Source organism: Balaenoptera musculus, chromosome 6 (genome assembly GCF_009873245.2).
Source record: "Balaenoptera musculus isolate JJ_BM4_2016_0621 chromosome 6, mBalMus1.pri.v3, whole genome shotgun sequence".
Taxonomy (NCBI): domain Eukaryota; kingdom Metazoa; phylum Chordata; class Mammalia; order Artiodactyla; family Balaenopteridae; genus Balaenoptera; species Balaenoptera musculus.
The window spans coordinates 65,150,877-65,174,638 of record NC_045790.1 but is presented as its reverse complement, the minus strand read 5'-3'; the positions used below and the strand labels follow the sequence as shown (position 1 = coordinate 65,174,638).

Genomic DNA, 23,762 nt, shown 5'->3' with positions numbered 1-23,762 from the left:
ACAATGATGCATAGGATTTTGAAAAGAGAAACAAAATTTAGGAGAGCAGTGTCAAAAGGGGTGAAAGAAATAACCTCCATTCACCACTTTCATCTTTCTAGACTTTTCAAAAATATCAACCATCTTTCTATTTCTTTCATTTTTTTATTCACTGTAACTGGAAATTACTACGTAAACTAAGAAAAAAATCTACAATCTAATAATGATAATAATAGCTAACAGAGCACTTACTATGTATCAGGCACTGTGTGAAGCTTACCAACAACGCCTCAAACCAAACGCAGATTCCAAAGTCCATGATTTTAAACATTATTCAATACTACACAGCACTACCTACCCTCCACATGGAGACAATCTTACAGCTTTTTATAGTAAAGTCTAAGAGGATATTACTACTAAAATAAGCCAAATAAGAAGAAAAATATGAATTCCTTCTTCTGCAATCATTAACCACTGCAGCCAAAATCCTAATGAGCCTTACCTTTACTGATTCAATTCATAACATATATTATATGAACTGGCACTGACAAACTCAAAATCTCATGTCAGCATATTGTACACACTGAAGATGACCAATAATAACAGCTATCAAACGTTTCTCTGTAGATGGCTTTTATTAGTTTAGGTCTTACAAAATAATTAAAAGTCCCTGAACTCTAACCTCATTTGAAAAGTCCAAATGACTGTTGTATCTTTTAACACATATCTGAGTACCATTCATATTGCCCTATGTTGATCAGCCTTGGCCACGGACACTGAAGACATTAAAGCTAGCTGGAAAACAGGCATGGTTAGATGACAGTTAAGGAAGACCAAAGTCAATGAGGGTCCAGGGAAAAGTGAAACCACCTGAGACAGGGAAGACTTCACAGGAGGGAGGGAGAAAGAGGTGGGAGAAAGGGATGAGTTCCAAAGAATGGCTAAAATAGCTTAGAAAAATAGAGAAAAAGAAGGAATTCAAGGATTGACAGAGTGAGAGTTGAGAATACATTAAGAGTAAAGAAAGGATTTGGTAAGATACCTCCATGAGAAAATAAGTCAACCATCCTGGGTAAAGTTAGGGCACTTCATGTAAGGAAAGAAGAGTCAAAGAGAAGACAGGAAAATGAGGAGGGAGTCAGAAGACCCTGAATATCAGTCCATGAACTTTGAACTGTAGTTGACCACGGAACAACTTAGGGGTTAGAGGCACCAAGCCCCCTCACCCTCGAAAATCCTCATACTGCTATCTCTGCCTCAAAAACAAAGGAATTGGTAAATGACTCACCCAAGGGCAAGAAGCTGAAAGGGTTTGAACAGAATCAGGACTCAAACCCTAGTTCTTTTAATTCCATATATTTTGATCTCTAATTGAACACAAACTTTTCCCCATACTTAGTTAACTTAAAGATCTGTAAAATGAAAACACAGATACTATGTTTATTGGAAAAAAATCCACGTATAAGTGGACCTGGGCAGTTCAAACCCTGTGTTGTTCAAGGTTCAACTGTATATTCTGTAAGCAATGGGGAACAATTTTATATATCACTATTTACATAACAGTCAATTAGGCAACAACAAAATATGTGATTCCCTAATGATACTTGAAGCAAGTCAACCTTGAACCTTAAATTTCTATAGGGCAATAGTCATGGTAAAAATATTCCATACAGCACATTTTGAATTTGTAGGTACTTAACAAACATTTCTAATTTTGTACCTAATAGTTGTTCTTAATTTGCTTAAATCCTCTTCTGAAACCAAGTCTGTTTTATTGAGGATGATGATATCCGCCAAAGCAACTTGTCTAAAGTAGCAAACAAATAACAGATGTCAAGAGAAATGTTAAGAAATTAAAAATAAATAAGAAACACCTCCGCAAGATCAATTAGCAGTTAAGAAGGATATAGTACTCTATGTAATGATTTAATTTACTCTTAAACTATTTATCATCCTTCAAATAGTAAGGATGAATTGTATTCATCACTATATAAACTCAGATTTCACATTATTCATTCAAAAAGTATTTACTAAGCGCTCTTACTTGCTACTCTGAAACTACAAAGATAAGCCTCAAAAAGTTTACAATCAGGATAGTTTACAATTAGGATGATTTTCAACTCATGATTTTCTTTGTAAAGAAATGCATAAAATTCCGATATCCAATGTGGTAGAAACAAAGACACTCTACTTACTAAAATATTCCACGTAATAATTACCATAATTTTCAAAGAAATACAAAGAACAAGTTCACTTAACATTAATACTACATTGAACAGTTTTTTTAAAAAAACTACACTTGGATCTTGAACAATTATCTTCATCACTACGAATATTTATTTTCTCTGTAAAAGAGATAAACTACTACAGAAATTCAAGTTAAAGAACCCAGTTGACAGGATGCTGGATAACAAAATAGCTTACTATAATTAGAAACTCTATTTTCTATTAACAGGAGTAGTAAAGCTGAGGATTCTTTAAAATTTCCTCAATTCTTCAGGAAAGTTTAATCACTAGACTATTTGTTCCCAATACTGGTTTTATGCTACCTGAAGGCATAGCTAATTATTTCAAAGAACAACCAAATTCTCAAAAATAAATCAACTTCAGTTCACTGAAAAGCGGATTTCAACAGTATGTACATCACAATCCCATTTTTATTTAAGTAAATTTCATAAGAATAAAGATTGAATGTGCACATCTCAAAATATAGACAGTTGTAATCTTCAAATTGGAGGGCTTCTATATTTAGCTGTTTTTTGGCTTTTATAACATTTTGCTATTTTCTATTTGGCTTATATTTTCTATAACAAACATATTTTAATAAGGAAAAAGTTACAAAAATATTTAAGTTCAGTCTAATGTGAATCATAGCTATATACCAAATGAAGTGTTCAGGTAGGATAACAAAACAACAGAGTACCATATTCTAAAATGATAGGGAATCAATCACCTGCTTGCAGTCTATTATTTATGTCAAGATCATCTGTAGCAAATCTTGGGGTGGAGGGAGACCTCCCTTTTAAACCCAAGAGCATATTTAGTGACTGTTATCTATCCCAAAACTCTTTTCCCATGAGCAAGACTATGCTTAGGGTAGGCAAACCAATTTAAATATTCATAAGTCTAAAGAGAACCCAATTAGGAACATACAGGTATTTAAACCAAAAATGTTCTAAATGCCAAATTGCAACTATTTCCATATTTATTCCTCTGTTGCTCTGAGTAACAGTGAAGAGTTGAATCAAATGAATTACTGTTAAAGAAGGCAGGAAGTGAATCAACTCTTTTTTAATAATCATTTTCAATCCCAAAGAAATTGTATGAGAACAAGAAAATATTTTTAAATGTGAACATCTTCCAAGTTCCTCACAAAAAACTCCTGTGCTCAGCACTCACTTTATGCTATAATATAGTTTTAAATAGAGAAAAGATCTTCCTTGACTATGTTTTTATGTTTCTCAGTTTGTTTTGTTTTTCATATCAATAATTTTCTTTTCCCATTTAGCCAGTAATCAATATATACTTTAAATAAATGAATACCTAGAAGCTTCATTGATAAGGCCATCAGGTTTTTCTTCTGCTAAATGCTAAATAAAAACAAAGTTTGAACAAAAGTTACTGTGGAGTAACACACAACCTAATGTCAACACAAAGGATTTTACTTTAGGGACTCCTTTCTTGCCTCTAATAAAAACTTCAACAAGTTCTATTACTGAATACCCAAATTCAGGACTAACTTTTCTATCTGAACGCATTTTCTTCCTCACTTGTAATTTTTTCCCTACAATGAACCTGTGAGGTGTGAGGGCTTAAACTTTGTCCCCAACCTCTTCTTTTTCATAAATGGAAAACCCTCCAGATTTAAATAATGTCATAAAAACACAGAACATTATAGTTCAGATTTCAGGCAATTTCCTTTTTACAAAACTGTCTTTGTTCTAAATATTCATTATTACTTATTTAAAAAAAAAGAGATAACCACTGAAATTGTACTTTTAAAAAGTCTACTAGACTTTCCTCCATCCTACCCCACCCCCCCAGCCCCCACCCCAGAACCATACACACTATGAACTCATACTGGGCCCTTCCAATTCCCTAGAAACAAATTAGCTGTGGGAAGGACACAGTCCTATACCCAGCATAAAGCAGGTTATCATTTTGAAACCCACACTTGAATGATTTGGCCTCTCTGGGCAACTGTTTAGTTTGCACCCTGCCAGAGTCAAGCTAGTGCCAAAAAATACTTTGACGTTGACTTAGAAGCCCACAAGGTCATTTTGATCTCTCTGGAAGTAGTTATTATTTTTCCATAATCCTATTTATATCCCTAAAGTCACCAATGTCATAAGGTTCTTCTCTGAAAAATGTTCCACCTTCATTACCTTAACCCTCAGTAGATGTTTCCTTTCACAATAAAAAGCTGCCTACTGATGTCAGAGGCAATTCGATTATATAATACTTTTTGTATTTGAATTGAACTCCACAAATTATTAAATCCTTTTACAAACATTATCTCATTTAGCCTTCATAACGATTATGGGAAATGGCTATTCTAAATTTATAAAAAAGAAGCTAAATCTAACACTGTCACCATCACGGGATACCTTACCATAGGGTGATTTTTCAAAAATGAAAATGGGCTCAATAGAAGGAAAATGAATATAATTTTTAAATCTTTGTGAAAGCTTTTTATGTCATATAAAATCAGTCTTGCAAACAGCGTTACACAAATGTTAATAACTGCATAAAAGTATATGCATAAAGATTACCTAAAAATTATATTCAAAATTATTTCATCAAATCAGTTTTACAATTCATGAAGAGGTAGATCATTAAGGTATTTGGATAGTTTGGGACCTAAGAGCAAGTTGGTAATCATTTTATTTAATAGTCTTGGTAAAATCCATAGAGAAAAACTTTTTTTCTTCTAAAAGTTTGCCAAATTCTATTTTTGGGGAAGCTAGCCTAAACTAAAACTAGAGTAATGATGTACTGATCTCCACTTTAGGTACAACCTTACAAATTCAACTGCAGACCCACTGTGAAATTATGGAAATCACAGAACTTGAAGAATATTGTATCAAAAATTCTTTCTTGTCAAAAGACCAAGTTTACTATTTTTGCTAATTATTGTTGGCCTGAGGCTATAACAAATCCTTTCATTACGTCCTCTAGAGAATAAGGGCTATTACCATCCCAGGAATAGTACCTGGCACCCCGGTTCAACAAATACTTATTGAATGAATTCTAGTTAACACCTCCTATTTGTTGACATAGATACATGGATGTTGTTATCTGAAAAATTCTACATAACGTGCAGCAACAACTCCCTTTCTTTTCAGCAGTAAATCTGTTTAGTAAAGATGTATTTTTAGCAAGGTAGCTGTCTCTGAATGATCCTATAATATTGAAGTTCTTTTAAATTTTTGAAATATTTGCAAAATATTGTATTTTTGACCTTCTGGAAGATTTATTTATATATGAATTTGGGACTTTTTGGCTGTGAGCTGGAGGTGTATAAAAAAGATATGGTAAGAAAATTAGAGATTTGTTTTTGAATATCCATACCTAAATGCAACTAACAAAATAGTATTAATATTTTCACAAAGTAACTCATGTTTTTAATGCATCTAATCTAATCTCCAGAAGATTAGAAATTTTCACTCAAAGCTAACGGGGATGGACTAACATTTCATGATCTCTAGGAAGTCAAGAAGTATCAAATATAAAAACACGTTAAAATTCCCCAAAATAAAAATCTGCCAATAGGTACAACTCTATTAAGAATATGATATGTAATAAAACATATAAAAAAGCAGAAGAGATAAATGTCCCTGTTCTATGCACATACGAAGGCTATACAAACATAAACAAATAATAAATGCACACTAACATTTATTTTCTCTGGATATCAGCCCATTTCCCTTATGCAACTTCTTACCTTCCCAAGTCAAACTTTGCAAAAAGACTAAAACCAATGTCTGCTATTCAAAAGGACATTCTCCAGTAGCACATTATACACCATTAGTCATTAAGTCAGATGACTCCCATTTACAAAGTGAAAAAATGGAAATTGTGACATTCTATTTTACCTGTACAGGCAAGGAAGGAAAAATTTTTGCAAAATTTTTTTCAAAATATTATGTGTGTGTGTGTATCCCCAGTGGATTCCTCATCTCTGCTTAGAGACTGTGGCTTTTGCTTATATATCAAGAAAAAGACCAGAAAAATTTTGGTACTAATTAATCCAACATATCAAAAAGGTTAAGGTTCCACCCTCTAACTTAGCACAGCATAAGAAAGAAAGGAATCCTTTGAAATAACACCATCGTAGCACACAACTTCATTAAGGGCTTTTCTGCAGAAATAGGAACAAGCTGGACCGATAAAAAGAAAGAAAGAAAGAAAAAAACACTGTTGTTGACCAAAGTGGAAAGAAATCTAGTGTCAAAGATGTCAGTGACATTTAAAAAAAAAGAAGCAGCAGCTATTTCTTTCCAATGGATTGGTTATAGATCTAACACTATTTTAGCTTTTAAGAAAAGATTATTGCATAATGTCAGTCTATTTATTTTTCTGGTCTTTTCCAAGCCAAACTGTTTTCTGACTGAATTGTTTCAACAGCTTGTGCAATATAACAGAAGAACCAAAAAGAAACCTCTGACTTGACCTTTTCTGTGTAACTTCATTCATTGATTCTATTGCATTAAATGCTGTCACTTTTGTAGAACTGAAAAGGACAATGTCAGTAGCCTGGGTGTCAAGTCCTGAGAATAGAGAGCTGTCATTTGAAGTTGTCCAATTCTTTGCCCATGATTAAAAAATGAATATTTCAGATCAATGGGTGACAATCCCATTAGAGTGATAGCCCATGATATCAATTACCACTTCAGTTTCAATTTGGCTGGCTGGCCACAAGGTACAATTTCTCAGCTTTACTTCTGATGGGCTGGCTCTGTGAAGCATGACACCCTTAAATTGCTGCCCATTATCCAAGTGTCATTACTTGTACTGCCTCAGAATTCTCTGAATCACAAGCAGCTACTGAGGTCAAGCTTTGCAACCAGAGGAATTAGACAAGTTGGCAAATCCTTTATATAAAGGAAAAGTTATTTATTTGGCACCTGATGTAGAAAATCTAAAGTTTCCATTATCCTGACAGTATGTCAGTTTTGTGTAGGTATATTGATTTAATAATTTAAGATGTTTTATCAAGGTGGGAGGGGGTTAAATGTTTGCTGTGTCTGCATTATTCAGAATGTTGTTTTGTGTTTTTTTTGGTCTCTATCACACTCATGGTAGATTCTATTTAACTCCTTTCCACATCCAAATATACATATAAAATTATTCCCATAATCATAAATACATAAAGAGTTTGATTTTGGGTCTGGTACTGTAAGTCTATCAAAAAAAATAAGTCCTACTATCCATCCTGATGATATCCCAAATTTGGCAATAAATCTATATAGGAGATGGATTCAAACATGCCCTTTAATAAACATTCAGAGTGAAGAATTTGACTTTTTTTTTTTTGCTTCCTCTGTAAACATTTTGCTAGAAATATCATGATTTCAGAACAGCTGGAATATTTCTGAGTAAAAACTGTAATATCTGGGGTCTTTCTTTGGTTCTTAAGACTATTAATAAATTTTGACTTAAAAATCTAAAAAGGATTCATCTCCCAAACTTCTCAAATTAGTGTGCTCTATCCCTGAGGGAACTGAAGGGCCAATGAAGGGGTATTGGTAACCATTTGACAAGCCTGCCATCCTAATTAAAGGTTTGGAAGAAAAACAAACTTATTCAAATTAAGAAATTCAGATATATTGTCGGGTAGAATACAAAATGGACATGAATTTTTAAACATTAAATTTAAACTTCTAAGAAATGATTACTTTGGGCACTATTCATATCGCCAGACTGGGTCAGGAGATGGAGGATAATTTCACTCTCTTCTGCCTCTAGTAATTTTTCACTTGGAAAGTTGAGAAATACCACTTTACTTTATGCGGCAAAATGCATTTTAAAATCTTACTAAGTGCATTTTGTGAACTGAAATTCATTTAAATGCATTTCCAGACCTTGCCAGTCACAAAACATTCACAGCAAGATGCCTTTTAAAGGAGAGTTTCTCCTCCCTAAACCTAGGCATAAATCCTGATTTCCTCAAAATATGGGAAAGCAATATATTTTTTAAAAACTCAATCATCTGCAGCTTGTGTCTGACAGCAGTTTAACAAGAAAAATAAGCTCTCCTATGCTTTATCAAGCTCAATTTCCTCTATCAAACAGAAAAACTCATCAACATTGGGGCTGAATCCTAGTGAGGGGTTACACATACCCAAACTTTATCCTGTATTATCCTTATTACAAAATATTACACTTCAAACTTTTATCACATCAAGCCAGAGAAGCAGAAAATAAACATTTAACCTAGAAACACAAAATAATAATTAAAAGACACACACAAATTTCATCTATTGTTCAGGATACTTTAAAAAATACTATTTTTTTTTTACCATAAGTATTTGCTTTATTATTCTTCATGCTTTTTAAACTTCCAAAATATGATATATTAAATTAAAAATGTAACTCACTGGCTTAACACACACAGTTTCTGATAATATTACTGCCATTTTAAAAAGTACTATCTTTTATATTTACAGTAGAAAAATATTTTTGTTAAGGATATTTCAAACAGACACAAACAGAAAAAATAATATAATCAATCCCCATATAATCAGCTCTTAACAAATAATTAGTAACTCACAGCAATCTTTCAACTTACATTTAATCCATATTTTGAATCCACAACAGTTATGATACCTACAAAGGAATAAATCTTTTAATCATCTTTAACTTAAGAATTAAAATTAAAACTAGTCTATTTCAGTTCACAAATGTCACTCAATAAAATACTGTTTTTTCTCTTGCCAGCACAGCAATTTAATTCAATTCCATTAGTAAGCAAATGCATTTCAAACATGAACCTAGCACTATTTTAAGGCACTAGATGGGACATAATAAAAACAAATATTTAAAATTAAACAAACAAATAAAAAGGAAGATAAGATTTCTCTGGCCTTTAAAAAGCTTACAATCCAAAACATGAGACAAATTTCATAATATAAAGTGGAATGTGATAAATTACACAAGACAGCTTATCTTTATTTTCACATAATCAAAATCGAGACTTTTCTTATTTAAATTATTGCTTAACAAATCTGAGGCATCTTAGAATATCTCTCACCAATCTAACTCACAACTGTTTTATCTAAGATGTACCTAAGTTTCCAAATGATCAATTAGTTTGGCAGTCTCTGAATTTATATGCTAAATAATTTTTTCGAAGGACAACAGCAGAATGAGTTTGATGACACCTAAGGAATTTAACCAGCTACATTCCATATATATTAGGGCCAAATGATGAGGCCCAGCTTCAAAAATTCTTAAAGTTCACCCCTTAGTCTATGAAAAATATGGTCTACAGAAAGGTGAAGAATCAGGTGTGGGGTGTTGCAGGGAACATATTTGCCTAATTCAGAAAGTTTCTAATATGTCTTAAATGAAGTCTATGAATAAGATTGCCCAAAAGTGTTATGGTAAAGAGAGCAAGGGGTAGGGGGCTTTGTTTCATTCTTATCTTTAAGGGAAAATGAAAGCAGAAATTTGATCCTCATACTATATATGTTATTTAAAATAAAAAGCTCTAATATATACTAAGTGCATAAATTAAACAACAGGGAATATAGAAAATCTACATAGTATTTAAAAGGAAAACCTTAATGGAAGCACTAAACTGGTAGTTGAGATTATGATTGATATCTAGTTCTACTACTGTCTGGGGCTTTAGAATCAGTATGAACAAAGACTTATTTCATCATCAAACTAAACAAGCTTAAAAAGAGTACCAATACAAGGAATTTAAAGTATAATATGAATAAACAAAAATGATCTTAACCATAACATTAACATTTCACTTGAAAATTTTTTTAAAAATTCATTTCTAAACTTACCATCAAGATAAATATCAACCCCTAATTCAGCATCAACCCAAAACATAGAAGCTACAGCACCTGAAAATATATAATATTCATCAAATAAAAACATTTCTTCAAACTAGGAAACAAAATTCTATCCATAATGTTTTAATTTGCCCCAATGGAATTAGCAGGCAAACACATATATGAATTAAATATGGGTTTTCAATCTTCTTAAGGAAATCACAGTGATAGAACCATTTACTATTTTATACCCATTTCTTCCCCTCTCTCTACTTCAATAAACAAAAAAAACCCAACTCTTATTACATACAAACCCAATATCAAGCTTTTACCAATGCCATAATAATTTACCAATAAATAATATCAAATAATTTGGGCAGAATGGCTATGTGCACACAGGTCTTATTTTTATTTTCTCTCTCCTGAATATAATAATCATACAGTTCACAAATAATTATCTCTCTAAAGGAAAGCAAAGCAAAACATAGATAAATCCAAAATCACTTGTCCAAAATTTTTTTTAAATTTTTTAAAATTTACTTGTAAGTTTTACAGAAGAATAAAAGTAAAATTATACACTCTATGGCCTTACCAATAAATCCTTACACTATTTATTAGTACTGATATAAAATTTAGAAATTTTTTTTAATTGAGAAAAAATAATTTCTAAATAAGAAATTAAAACTTGTTTTTGACAGAAACTGGTTCAATACCAAACCACACACCCTGATTAGTATGCCACAACACAAGAAAAAAGAAAACTGACAGTAAAGAAAGAATTTGATTTTTCAAAGCATCACAGGTCCAGTTAGTGACAGAGCTGTCTAAAAGGATGAGTCCTGGGGAAAAACAAGGATAACTGAACTCATTCCAATGTCTAAAGCCATCCACCTACCCTGACGAGATGTGGTCTCCCAAGCATCACTCTGTGTCAACAATGAAATACCTGTCAGCAGTTTACAGTGATTACTCATGCAGGATATAGCAAGGGCCACAAGATCTAATGGTTTCCTGATATCTATTGATTTTTTCCCAAAAACTTAATAGTTTTCCAATTTGACTGAAATAGGATTTGTGAGTAACAGGGGCTGAATCAATGCCTGTCCTTTTCAAGGAAATTACTTTACCACGACAATTATTTAGCTTAGAACTGGAGAGTGTCAGTCTTCTAAACAGGAAACAACTGAATTGTCAATAAGAATTTTCTTCACTTACTTGGCTAACAACATGATTTTAATTAATGAAGGAGAAAAGTAAATCTATTGTGAGTATAATTACTCCAAACAATAAGTTATTTTTTTAAAAGTATTAATTTTTTTCACTCAGTAAAATTCCCAGCATTGTACATAAATCTTTTTTTAAATTCATTGATTTCTATTCGGAGAGCTTATAAGTCCGATAGTTAACATTTGCCTAGTATTAAGTTGAACTGTAAGAGTGTATTAGAGCTTTTATTCTAAATCTGATGTGTATCTTTGGCTTAATACTTACCAGACTACAAAAGAAAGAACTACTTAAAATTTGGATGCAGGTGTTTAACAGGGGGAGTAAAGATGAGAGAATGAAGTTAATTAGTGATTCTAAACCCAGGGTAATTTTTCTCCCCAGGGAATATTTGGCAATGCCTGGAGAAATTTTTGGTCATCTCAACTACACGAATGCTACTGGCATGTAGTAGGTAGAAGCCAGGGATTCTGTTAAACATCCTACAATACACAAGACGGCCTCCTAAAATAAAGAATTATTCAACCCAAAATGTCATTTGTACCAAGGTTAAAAAACCCTGAGCTAAATTATAGAATCTCCCTTCTTCAAAACCTAACAAAACAAAAAATAAAAATAAACAAAATAAAATTTTGAGAGCCAAATTTTATCAGCAGCAACCAAATATACAACTTCCTGCCATAATTTTTGGGTGATAGTAAAAATAAACAGAAAGTTCTATGTGATGTATGATAGTCGTTAATTCTACCCCAATACTCAACAAGAGGTTATAGATAAGTAGTTTACAAAATCCTAATATTTATCAGAAATAGCTTTCAAAATGGTGAGAAGTAGAACTGAGGGAGAAATAAGCAATACAGGAAAAAGCCAACAAAGAAACTTCAAGGGTAAAATTTTCTAACCGTCTCCACACTTTTAGTGGCGGGAGTCACTTTCTAGGGCTCAGAGCAAAATGAAGAGAGACGTCTGAAGCTCAAGGATGTCCCTGCAAAAGATACGGGAAATCTATTCATGAGTAGTTTGAACTAATACAGGAGGGGAACACTTGGTATTGTAGGAGAGCAGAGCCTAAAAATCATATTGCCCATCTGGCTCTCTCAATCACTTCTTTTCTCTCTGCTTCCCCATCCCCGCTCCCAGCAATACCTAGCTTTCAAACTATGGCTCAAGAGAAAAACAAGTTTAGGTAACATGGGTAGGGTATTTAAAAAATTCATGAACACCACATCTAAGTAGACAGTTCTCTGAGCCTCCTATATCAAGCATAAACACGGTGAAAAAACTATGCACATGTTACTACAGATTAAAAGAAGCAAAAAGCAGATAAAAGGAGGGAAAGAAAAAAATGAACAAATGAATGGGGAATATAGATGGCAAAGAACCTGCTCTGGAAGGAAACATAACTGAAGAAACCAAAGAAAATTCCTAAGGGCTTCTTTATTATAAGAAAGATAAAAACAATATAATCTTAATTAAAAACAAGCTCTAGGTAATTCCCTGGCAGTCCAGTGGGTAGGACTTGGCGCTTTCACTGCCGTGGCCCAGGTTCAATCCCTGGTTGGGGAACTAAGATCCCGCACGACATGGCCAATAAATAAATAAATAATTTTTTTAAAAGATCAAAAAGAAACAAGTAACACTATTTTTTTAAAAAAAGAGAAGAGCTTAAAAAAAAAGAAAAAAATGGCTCTAAAGCAAAATAAAACAGAATAATATGAAAAGGTAGTTTATAATGCTAAAGAAATAAAACTTAGGGCCAATGTACCATTACTTAATCAATTAATTCATTTAAAACATCAACAGACATTGGTGGAAACAATTACGGACAAAAATGAAGATTTGAGATGATTACAGTAAATGCAGAGGCAAAAGACATATCAAAACAATTAGAAGATAATAAACATGGAGAACAAAAGAAAATTCAACATACGAAAAATTCGTGTCATAAAGAAGAGAACACAATAATTTGACAGAAAAATTCTTCATGGTAATAAATAAGGAAAATATCCCTAAATGAAGCACTAACCCTACAGACTAAAGAGTATATTGTAATCCAGGAAAATATGATTATGAATGACACCTAGATGTATCTTGGTTATATTACTGAACTTTAAAAATAAAGAAAATTTTTTTCAGGCATTTTAGATGAAAAAGCGAGTCACTTTCAAGGAGGCAGGAAAAAAATCAGATTTTTCTACAGTAAAATTCATTGCTCCAATATAATAAAATAATTACCACAAAGTTCTAACGAAAGTGTTCTGAGGATATTACCTCCTGCCAAGTTGTTTTTCAAGACTGAAAACCACAGGCAGACATTCTCAAACATTAAAGGAAACAACAGCACTGAAACTCAAAGAATACAGCACTCACAAATCCTTCCCGATGAAAAGAGAAAAATACTGCACGAGGAAATCCAGCCAATCAAAAATACTAAGAGATCATGATGCAACATTTTCAAAGTTCTGAAGGAAAGAAATTGTGATACGAAAATTTTATACCTAGCCAAGTAATCCTTAAAGTATAAAAAAAAAAAAAGACGAGCATTCTCAAGCAATGAAGTATGCAAGATCTAAAGGAATACAGCACTGAAACTTGAAAAGATTACCTGACCATGAAATTCAGTCAATCAAGAGATTGATCAACTCAGGAATGGAGGAGCCATAGTGCTGGTAAAACAGTTTAAACACAGGACTAAACAAAGTATGACAGAATATAAATGTTAGAAACCTTGACAACATAGCAAAGAATACAATGAACCAAAACCAAATGGCAGAAGGTGGAAGTGTTTTAATTCCCTCATCCTTTATGCCAGAGAGTCAATAGGTACAACCCTGAAAATTTAAACATGTAGTTTAAAAAATAACTTGTCCAATTTATGTTCTTTATAATTTTTTCTTTTTTTTCTTATCTCTTATCTCATATCTCTTACAGTGAAGAAGCATTTATCTGACATTCAGCAATTCTTTCACTTCTTTCAAGTTCTCTTCTTTTAGGTTCAAGTAGAACTGCATTAATAATTATTTAGAATAGCACAAAGAATGTGATCCTATTTTATAAAATTACTTCTGCATATTTACACATGGAGCGGGGTTTCCCAAACTTATGCATGTGTAAGAATCACCTGGGGGGCTTATTAAAACAGATTGCTGGCTTACAATACAGCACATATAGTACTGTTGTAAAGTATACAACCTCTAACTGTATAGTGGTTATCTCTGAATTAAAAGTTGACATATTTTAATTTCTTTCTAAAAAAAAAACAAAAAAAACCCAAAAAAAAACAGATTGCTGGGTCCCACCCTTAGAGATTCTGATTCCATAGAGCTCAGATGAGGCCCAAGAATCTGTATTTTTCCCAAGCTACCAGCTGAGGCTGATGCTGTCATTCAGCATACCACAGCAAGTAGCCCTGGCACGGAGAAATCCTTGGAATAAAATTTACCTGCTTGTATTTTACAGTAGTGAGATATAGGGCAACATTTTTTTTAACTTTCTTCTTTGTATTTTCTTAGTTACTGTTTAAATTTTTTTTTAATGATCAATGTTTCATTTTCACCCAAACAATAAAAATCATTATTCTAAAGAAAGAAGAAACATCAAACTGTTTATACCTACAATTTGTACAAAAGCTTTCTCTGAGATTTTTATTTAATTTTTACTTCCTCTGAAAAGCTAAACTGTTTTAGTAAATTCACCTACTCTCAAAATTACAAGAATTTTTCTCTATGCAGTGGCTACAGTGAAAGAAACTGATATTTTCTATTTCAAAAAGAGGCACACAATATACTTTCCCATCTTACCAGATTTAAATTAATATTTAACATCAATGTAATGGTCCAAGTCCTATCATCAGTCAGACCTCTTGGAAATGTATGAAAATGTATGAAAAATCCATGCCTACTATAAGGACCAAAAGAGCCTAACTCAATCCTAATTTGAAAACATAGGGACAATGTTATTACATAATACTTCAAAATAAAGTAACAATTGATTACATTTGAACCTTCAATACACTCCAATATGTCTTTTAAACAATTATGACCCCTTCAATAAATTATTCCCAAACAGTTCTTTAATACGGTTTTATGGCGCAATGTCATAGACCCAGATCAAAAAAGAAATAATGGTATGGGTCAGCCTTACAAAACTAAATGTTCTGCATACTTGGAATAAAGATGTTAAGGCATAGAAACCCATTGTTAGAAACAGGTAGACTTTGTGTAGCTTTCAACAGGGAAGTTTGGATGTAATTCCATTCAGAGGTAAAAATTTCATAGATAATCATTATTAATTGCACACCAGAAAAAAAGCCTTGATGTAACTCTCTACCTTACGACAATATTTACAAATAAAATTATTTCAAGTTTAATAGTAGAAAAACAAAATGCTAACAATTAATTTAAAGGGAATAAGTATTTCTTGGATTTAACTCCAAAAGTCCTTAGATATCTCTAAATGACCCTCTACGAAAACTGGATTAAAAAGCAATCAGAATTAAGATCTCTGTAGAGCAGAACCAACCAAATATATACTAGAAGTAGAATGTCTCCTTTTTCCCTACATTTTATTAGATTTTTCTAATATTTTTAACAACTTTTGTTCATGCCAATAACCCTAATCGATAGAACTTCAAATTTTATTAGCATGTTAAAAGTACCAAACACTTTGATCATCATTCATCTGCCAAAGAAACATGCGACTCAGTATTTTTTCTCCTTTAAAGCAAAATAAAAAATTTTTAATTTAGAGTAAAGCTTTAATACTCATTTTAGATATTTCTCTAGTCCATTTATTTTTAAATGTTTAAGAACTATATTCTGGTTATTAATAATGACATTTCTTACCAGGATCTGCTAATCCAGTGGTCTCTAACAGTATGTAATCAAATTTCCCTTTCTTCTGCATCAAATTTTCAATAGCTCTAAGGCCACTGTCCCTGGAGAATGCCAAAACATGATATACGTTGATTGCCTGAATATTTTAAAGTGATCATCACAAACATTTAAAAATGTATTTAGCAACCAGGGATAAAGATATCTTTAGGCATGTGGAAATTTACCTCAGTCCCAAGCTTCTAACATGTCCATCCAGTATTTACCAGTTTAGGGGAGGGGAGGGAAATGGATGCATATATGCTGACAGGTAACAAGAAATCAGATACTTGATGAGTTAATACTTTAATTTTATTAAAATTAAAAGCAGAGGGAATTTTAATATACCTGACTAAAGTAAGTCAGAACCTGTTATTTTTATAGCTTTATGAAAGAAAAAAATCAATATAGAAAATGACAAAATTTAGGAATTACAGTAGCTTAATATAACAGCTAAAGGGACACTACAATTAAATACCTTTCAATTCTGTTCTGAATTAGGGTAGCAGGCTTTAATTTCCTTTTTTTCTTAATAATATCAAAAGTGCAAGAAAATACTTAATTTTAATTGTCTAAGAAAATCTGTTATGTTTTAGCCTTGTTAATACACTTGACTCAAACACCTAAGATAGTAAATGATGTAGAAGAAATTTAATTCACTAGAATATACAAAATCAACCATATGGGTATTAATTTTCCTAATTTGCTCAACAAACACTTGAGTGACTACTATGTGTCACTCCTTTTCTAAGAGCTGTTATATTGGTGAATAAAACACTGTCCTTGGAAACAACTATAACTGGTGGAACAGGATGTGAGGTTTTTCTCTTTTTTCATGGTCATTTATTTTTGTTTTTAGAGGTTGAATTCTTGGAAATAAGACCAATGACTTATTAAATTCAGAATAATCATTTCTTATACATTAAATGAGACTCTCATGCACCACAGGGATTATTAATTAAACCCTGACATCAAAAATAACAACAAAAAACTCAATAAAAGGACCACAGCATTAGAGCAGATAGAAAAACAAGGCATCAAGAAATGCTTTAAGAAAATGCATCCTAATAAGTCATTTACTTGAAAATACAGTGAAGAAGATTATGTAGATTCAGTTAATTTACATAAGGAAATCAAAGCTAGAAATATAACCAATAAACATTTCCAGAAGCCAACAAGCACACAGTAAAAACATTCCTCACTTTACGGAACAGCAGAGGCAACCGTTTCTAAGTTCCAGCCATTCTTCGTAGAGTTCTCCACCTTGGCTGACAGCTAAGGATTTCTCCAATGCACTTCCTAGAATGATTAACAAGAAGCACTCTTTAGATTATGTCCACTAGTCAGCCAAAAACAAAGATGAGTATACTCAATAATGGAGCAGATTTCAAAGCAGACAATACATTTCGTAACTTTTATTCTTTCATTCTATTCAGGCTGCCTCAATATTTTAAACTATACTACTCTAGATTATTTTAGCTTTCCTTTCTTTAAGAGAATTTAAGCCCCTAAAGAGGCAAATGTAAAATCTACTTCCTCTTTAGGCCTCTTACTAGCCTGCTCCCATTTCCTAATAAAGTAGCTATTTTAAAGGCATTCTTTCTTGTCCATGGCCAACTCTCTAGATAGACCAGTATGTTTATATATTGGTTTTTATATGCCCTTCAATCTCTTACCTATGTTTTCATTCTTCCTCTAAATCGTTTCTGTGTCTACTAGACAGACTGTTCAGTATTCCCCGTATGAGTTATACCCTTAGTTCATTTTGAGGAAGCTTTGCTTGGCCAGGGTACCAATGTGCTCACTTAAAAATTAAATTTTAATCAAATACACATACGTTTCCTAGCAATGCTTACTTGAGAAAGGATAAAGTATATTTGAGAGCCTGAGATGCTTGTTATCAAATAAGAATGATTTAAAAGTCTTACTTTTCCTCCAGTAAAGAAACATACCCAAGCCAGGAAAGAGTTCTAAATGTCCAGTAAAGCAAATGACCAACAACAACAACAAAAAAAACCTGAATAATTTTTCACTTACATATATTTTTTGTTTATACTTCAGTTAGACAATGATAAAAGAGTTTTGAAAGGGGCTGCTACAGAATTCAGGGTGTAGAGAACATTAATAAAATGAAAAGGAAAGTATAACAAATGTTGTAAAGGACAAAGTTGTAAAAAAGGTCCAGAAAGAATGAAGATAGTAAGAAATAATAATAAATGTAATCAGTGTCCGACAGAAGATCAGTTAATAAGAAGTTAGAATTTAAAACTATGATTAAAAAATCTTAGGATTTTTATTTTTGTCTAACAGGACTCTTTAGTTTATTGAAACTATCTTCAGTTTACTAAAACCAGAAATGAAGTTCAACTAACAGGCCTCCCATCCTGTTAATAAACCTAGCTCCTTTACCAATTTGTAACTGAAAAAAAAGTATAATTTAAGAAATACCCCAACTGAAGTTATATTTTTTGGCTAAACATGAGTTTTATTAAAATTCACACTTGAGAAGAAAAGCTTATAAAAGAAATCAGAGAATTGTGTCTAACACTGCTGTATACATTTTTTTAAACACAGTTCAATATTAAAGACAAAAAAACTGGAATGTTAAATGTACATATTTTCACAGATAAATGAAGTTGCTTGAGGATGGAGACCACATGTTTAACTTATTTTTTAAATCTTCTGTTTTAACTGCTTTGCAGAATAATAAACGTTCAACAAGATAAACTTATAAGCCTGAAGCATTTTCAAATATTTTTCAAAAGTTGCAATTATACAATACAGTCAGTACAGAAGGAACTTCCTAGTTGGTACAAAAATCTTCCTGAAAGATTTTCTTTCATATCCTTAGATTTTTATTTCTGGAGATATTTATTTTATGCAAAAATCTAATTTAATTCTGTTGGTATGAATTCTAAAGTTAAACAAAATAAAATTTTATAGAAATTATCTGATTTCAATATCTCAAATCTATACAAAATAAAGCTTGACATAAATGAATCTAATTTTTCCAAAACTATCTACAGCAATGTGTTCACATTATAATATCTTGCATTTTCATTTTAAAACATGGAATATCAATTCACCAGTTGAATTAACTGTCCAATAAATTCTTGCAGCATGGCATTTACTGAACTTTACTTACCTTCCCCAAATTCATTTAAAATCACTGCTATTCTTTTACTGTGTTGCTCTGTCAAAATATAGTTCAGAAGTGTTGTCTTCCCAGCACCTATAAAATATGTTGGTTTTAATAACAAAATTCAAAGACTAATTTTAAAGACACAAAAAAAGATATAAAGGGACTTCCCTGGTGGTCCAGTGGTAAAGAATCCGCCTTACAATGCAGGGGACGCAGGTTTGATCCCTGGTCAGGGAACTGACCCACATGCCGCGGGGCAACTAAGCCCGAGTGCCACAACTACTGAGCTTGCGGGCCTCAACTAAAGAGCCTGCGTGCTGCAAACTACAGAGCCCACGCGCCCTGGAGGCCGCGCGCCACAACTAGAGAGAGGAAACCTGCACACCACAACTAGAGAGAAGCCCGAGCGCCGCAATGAAGAGCCCACGCACCGCAACTAAAGATGCCGCGTGCCTCAACAAAGATCCCACATGCCACAACTAAGACCCGATGCAGCCAAAATAAATTAATAAATTAATAAATTAAAGTCTTAAAAAAAAAGATATAAAGAGTCCCAACACTCTTTAAAATTTGCATGCTATTCAAATATTATTTAACAATGGTAAGAGAAGATTCTAGAGGAAAAGATTAAAGTATCCTTTGAAAACTATTAAAAATGCTTTAAAAAAAAAAATGCTTTATGCTAACATAAAATTTTATAAATATTTACAAATATTCCAACAAGGTGGGTCACATAGATTTCTTTGACCTCATATGACAAAAAAAATATGCCTTTTATATAACTTACACAATTAATGTAAGGGCATCTAAATTTTCTATTAAATAAGGAATTATTGAAGTAATGGCTCCTAAGGAATAAAGTACTTGTGTAGTTTATAAAACATAAAATATTTAAATCCCTTCACATGATGACAATGTTTCTTAGTCAAGAATATATGGTTTACTTCCCCAGAATTTACACATAAAGACCTTTCTTTTATTTTAACATTCATCATTAACCAGACACAAATTCAGAATGTCTATATGGCTACTTTTAGTATGCTTAAAGCAATCTATAAAATTGATTACACACACACACATACAATGGGGAATGGACCTAGGAAATGTTAACAAAAGACACAATAATCAGTATTAGGAAAGAAAAGTTCATAAAGCTACGCTAACTCTATCCAGTAGGTGGCATATTACACCTAATAGATTCAGCTCAAGCAGAAGAAAAACTTTTGTCTTGTGAACCATACATACCAAAGTCCATGGAGGGGAAAACAAACAAACAAACAAGAAAACAAACAAACCCTAACTGCATGCACATACTAGTGTAGTTCAACTGTATAAATATGTCATTTATTTACCTATTTTTCTGCTGGTGCGCATTTGGGTTGTTTCTAGTGTTTTGCTATTACAAGTAGTGCTGCTAAGAACTTTTACAGGTAAGCTTGTACACATCTTCTGAAGGACATTTACAAGATTTCTAGGGTATAACTAGGAGGGATTTACTGAGTAATAGAGTATTAATATCTTCAACTTTTTGGGGTCACATTCGTATAAAGCTATCAAAGGGATGGAAGGCTTGTATTTAGCGGGCTTTAGGAAGCTCAATATCACTAAAGGTTGACATTTAGAATGGAAGGGACAGAACTTAAGGACACATGGCAATGAGAAAATTCTTAAAACCAGTCCAAGTGTGAGACAGGTGCCCTGAGCATGAGTGCTGCCCTAAGCAGTGGCAGTGAAAATGGAAAGGAAGGGGTGGATGTAGGAGACCTAATAGAATTACTAGGGCTTCATAATTAACCATATTATGAAGCAAAAGACGTTAAGACACAGTTCAGTCAGTCAAAAGTCTCCTATGGACCAGATTTTATACTGAGCCTTGGTGAAAAATGCACAAGACACAGACAAACTCTCTCTACCTTCAGGAAGCTTAGAAACATTAAAGGAAGTGGGAGAAGGAGGGGAATTCAGAGCAATAAAGAGGCAATTATGTCACGGGATGACACATTCAATAGATGTACAAGATGTCAGGGAGCACCTAAGAGGGACATCTAGCCAGAGGACTAACAGAAGAAAGTATTCCTGGGGCCAAAACACTTGGCACATTGTAGAAGTAAAAGTCGTTCAGTGTGGCTGGGCCACAGTTCCGCAGGCTGAAGAGGTTGTCAAGAGCCAGATTGTAAAGCTCTTGTAATTCATGTTAAGGAATCTGAACTTTAACCCAAATAGAAACCACTGAAGGGTGTGGCAAAATCAGATTGACATTCATAAAGATCATTAAGGCTCAAATACAGAGAATATATTAAAGGGCACCATGACTCAAGACCAGTTAGGAAGCTTTTAGAATATTCCAGATGGTTGGGCTCACAGAAGCAACCATCATTCATGATGGGATGGTAAGATGAAGTTTTATACATGCTGAGTTTGACATGTCTGCCGGACATCAAAATAGAAACCAGCTGGGTATGAAGTTAAAAGGATGGACAGAGAGGGAAAAAAATAAATTTTAAAGAAGCCAGAAAAGCAGGTGGAAAATCTGATGAAAAATGTGATGGAAACCAAGGGAACAAGAGTTCAAGAAAGAGAAAATGGTCAAGAATAAGTAAGGAAACTATCCCCTAGATTCAGCAACAAAGTTGCTGGCATTAGTCCTCACTCCTAAGCTTCAGACCATTATCTCCAATGCTCTTCTGATCTAACAGTGAGCAAAATGGGGAAAGACAGGAGGGCAAGTCTAAACTATACTGTTTCAGACAAGAAATGTGCTCAACTTCGCAGTAGAGCAGCCTCTGAATAACAGTGGGAAATTCCTTTAATAATAAATAAACTCCTTTATAAAATTAATCCTGAGTAAAAATGAAAATAAACTTAGTCTACAAAGCAACAAAAGAGAAATGCCAGTGATTTAATTCCTATTTTTATGTAAAAGGCCCTCAGGTGCACCAAGTTTGTACTTGTCTCCAGCAGCATCTAGGAGTGGTATTATTTTCCCAGATCGTTTCACTTTATCTACATTTCTTAACTTTTTCCACACTTTTAATATGGTATTTATTCTAGCCCTTCTAGTTAACTGTAAAGTTTTAAAATAATACTTCTCAAACTTTTCCAGTAAAGTACCTCTAGTGCAAGCGCGTAAACTGTCCTTCAGGAAATTGTACTGTTTATAAAGCTATGAATTCAAGTGATCCCATGAACTCCTGAAAGTCCTCAGTTTGAGAAATATAGCCTTTGAGGGCACAGTAATTTTATTCTTACTCTTTCTCCTACAGTACTTTACAAACAGACCTCAAAAAAAATGTTTGAGATATTAGTACTTTACACGAAAGGCTGTTAGAGACTGGCTCGTGAGGAAGAGGAATATACTGAGTAATGGTCCTCGGGTGTCGGGCATTTTCAGAAAGGTTACACTCTAATTGGAACAGAGTTATACGGTCGGTATTTCTTGCCCCACTAAGCAGAAGAGAAAAGCAAAGGCAGACAGGTGACTGGAACTATTTCCGTTTTCAAGTGAGGCAGGTGAACTTTAGAAATACAAGGTAACTTGTTAGAGGTCACATGCATAATGAGGGGCGGGTCCGTGCTTCACACTGCAAAGCCAGAACTAGTTTCAAAAATGCGAGGCTAATTTTCAATCTCACTTGATAAATGTGACCCTAACTTAGAGGGGTCTGAGCATAACCTCTGAGATGAAAAGCAACCCAGTCGGGGAGCAAGTGACCCAGCCCCTACCTCAGAGACATTTGCTGTCGGCCAGAAGGCCCCGATGCCTAAGAAGAACAGGCACCGTCAGCCTCAAACTCACAGGACAACAGCGTTCACTGCATTTTCTGACCGGGACTGTTAGTTACCTAAATACCCGGTGATAATTGTGACTGGGATCTTAGCGCCGGGGCCAGACGTTTCCTCCTTCTCCTCTCTTTGCTTCGTCTTAATGGGGACCAATTCAGGACAATCCTCCTCCGCCTGCTCCTCTTCATCATCCGCAGAGCCAATAGCACGAAACATCCTGGCAAACAGCACAGCACACCTCCACCTAAGAGCAAACACCTGGGATCAAGACACCGGCCCGCAGCTGCGCACGCTAAGCGCGCGGCGCGTGCTTGACGTCATCACGCCGCGACGCGTGGCGCCTCCTGATGCCGCCCACGGTTATTACCTGGTCTCCGGCTGAGGACCGCCTCCCCTCTTAGACACGCCCCCAGGGGAACTGGGCAGGTCCCTGGGGCGTGTTCTCTGAACCGGACCCGAGCGAGGCGGACTTGCTGGGCCCAGACCTGACGCCGTCGCTGTGTGCGCCTCTAGCCTTAAAAGCTAATGGCTGGCTGATGGTAGGGTTGAGTCCCGGGTGGTTGGAACCTGGAGTGAGTAGCCTGTCCTAAACAGCTCTCATGAGGAATAGGCTTTATCAACTTGACATTTCTTAGTATCATTAAAAAATTTTTTTAATTCATAGGAGAAACAATGGGAAGCTGTTAACACTGCAAAGGTAATTGTAATTTTTCTGCCTCAACTAGTGAAACTTTTTTCTTTTTTATAATTGCATAT

General features: G+C 33.7%; 1 protein-coding gene across 2 annotated transcripts in view; it reads right to left on the bottom strand.

The window, feature by feature from the left end:
* LOC118896880 (COBW domain-containing protein 1) overlaps positions 1 to 23,342 on the bottom strand; it is a 43,519-nt gene extending 20,177 nt beyond the window's left edge. Inside the window, exons 1-9 of one of the 2 annotated variants that reach the window (XM_036855476.1) lie at positions 23,066 to 23,322; positions 19,227 to 19,313; positions 17,284 to 17,380; positions 16,055 to 16,146; positions 10,882 to 10,932; positions 9,999 to 10,058; positions 8,771 to 8,808; positions 3,523 to 3,569; positions 1,700 to 1,786 (exon numbers count right to left, since the gene is read on the bottom strand). In XM_036855476.1, coding sequence (XP_036711371.1) covers positions 1,700 to 1,786; positions 3,523 to 3,569; positions 8,771 to 8,808; positions 9,999 to 10,058; positions 10,882 to 10,932; positions 16,055 to 16,146; positions 17,284 to 17,380; positions 19,227 to 19,313; positions 23,066 to 23,222 — 716 coding nt within the window. In that variant the 5' untranslated portion in view covers positions 23,223 to 23,322. Of the gene's footprint in view, positions 1 to 1,699; positions 1,787 to 3,522; positions 3,570 to 8,770; positions 8,809 to 9,998; positions 10,059 to 10,881; positions 10,933 to 16,054; positions 16,147 to 17,283; positions 17,381 to 19,226; positions 19,314 to 23,065 lie in introns of both variants that reach the window. The other variant, XM_036855477.1, reaches the window with a different exon arrangement.
* Between the last annotated feature and the right edge of the window lie 420 nt (positions 23,343 to 23,762).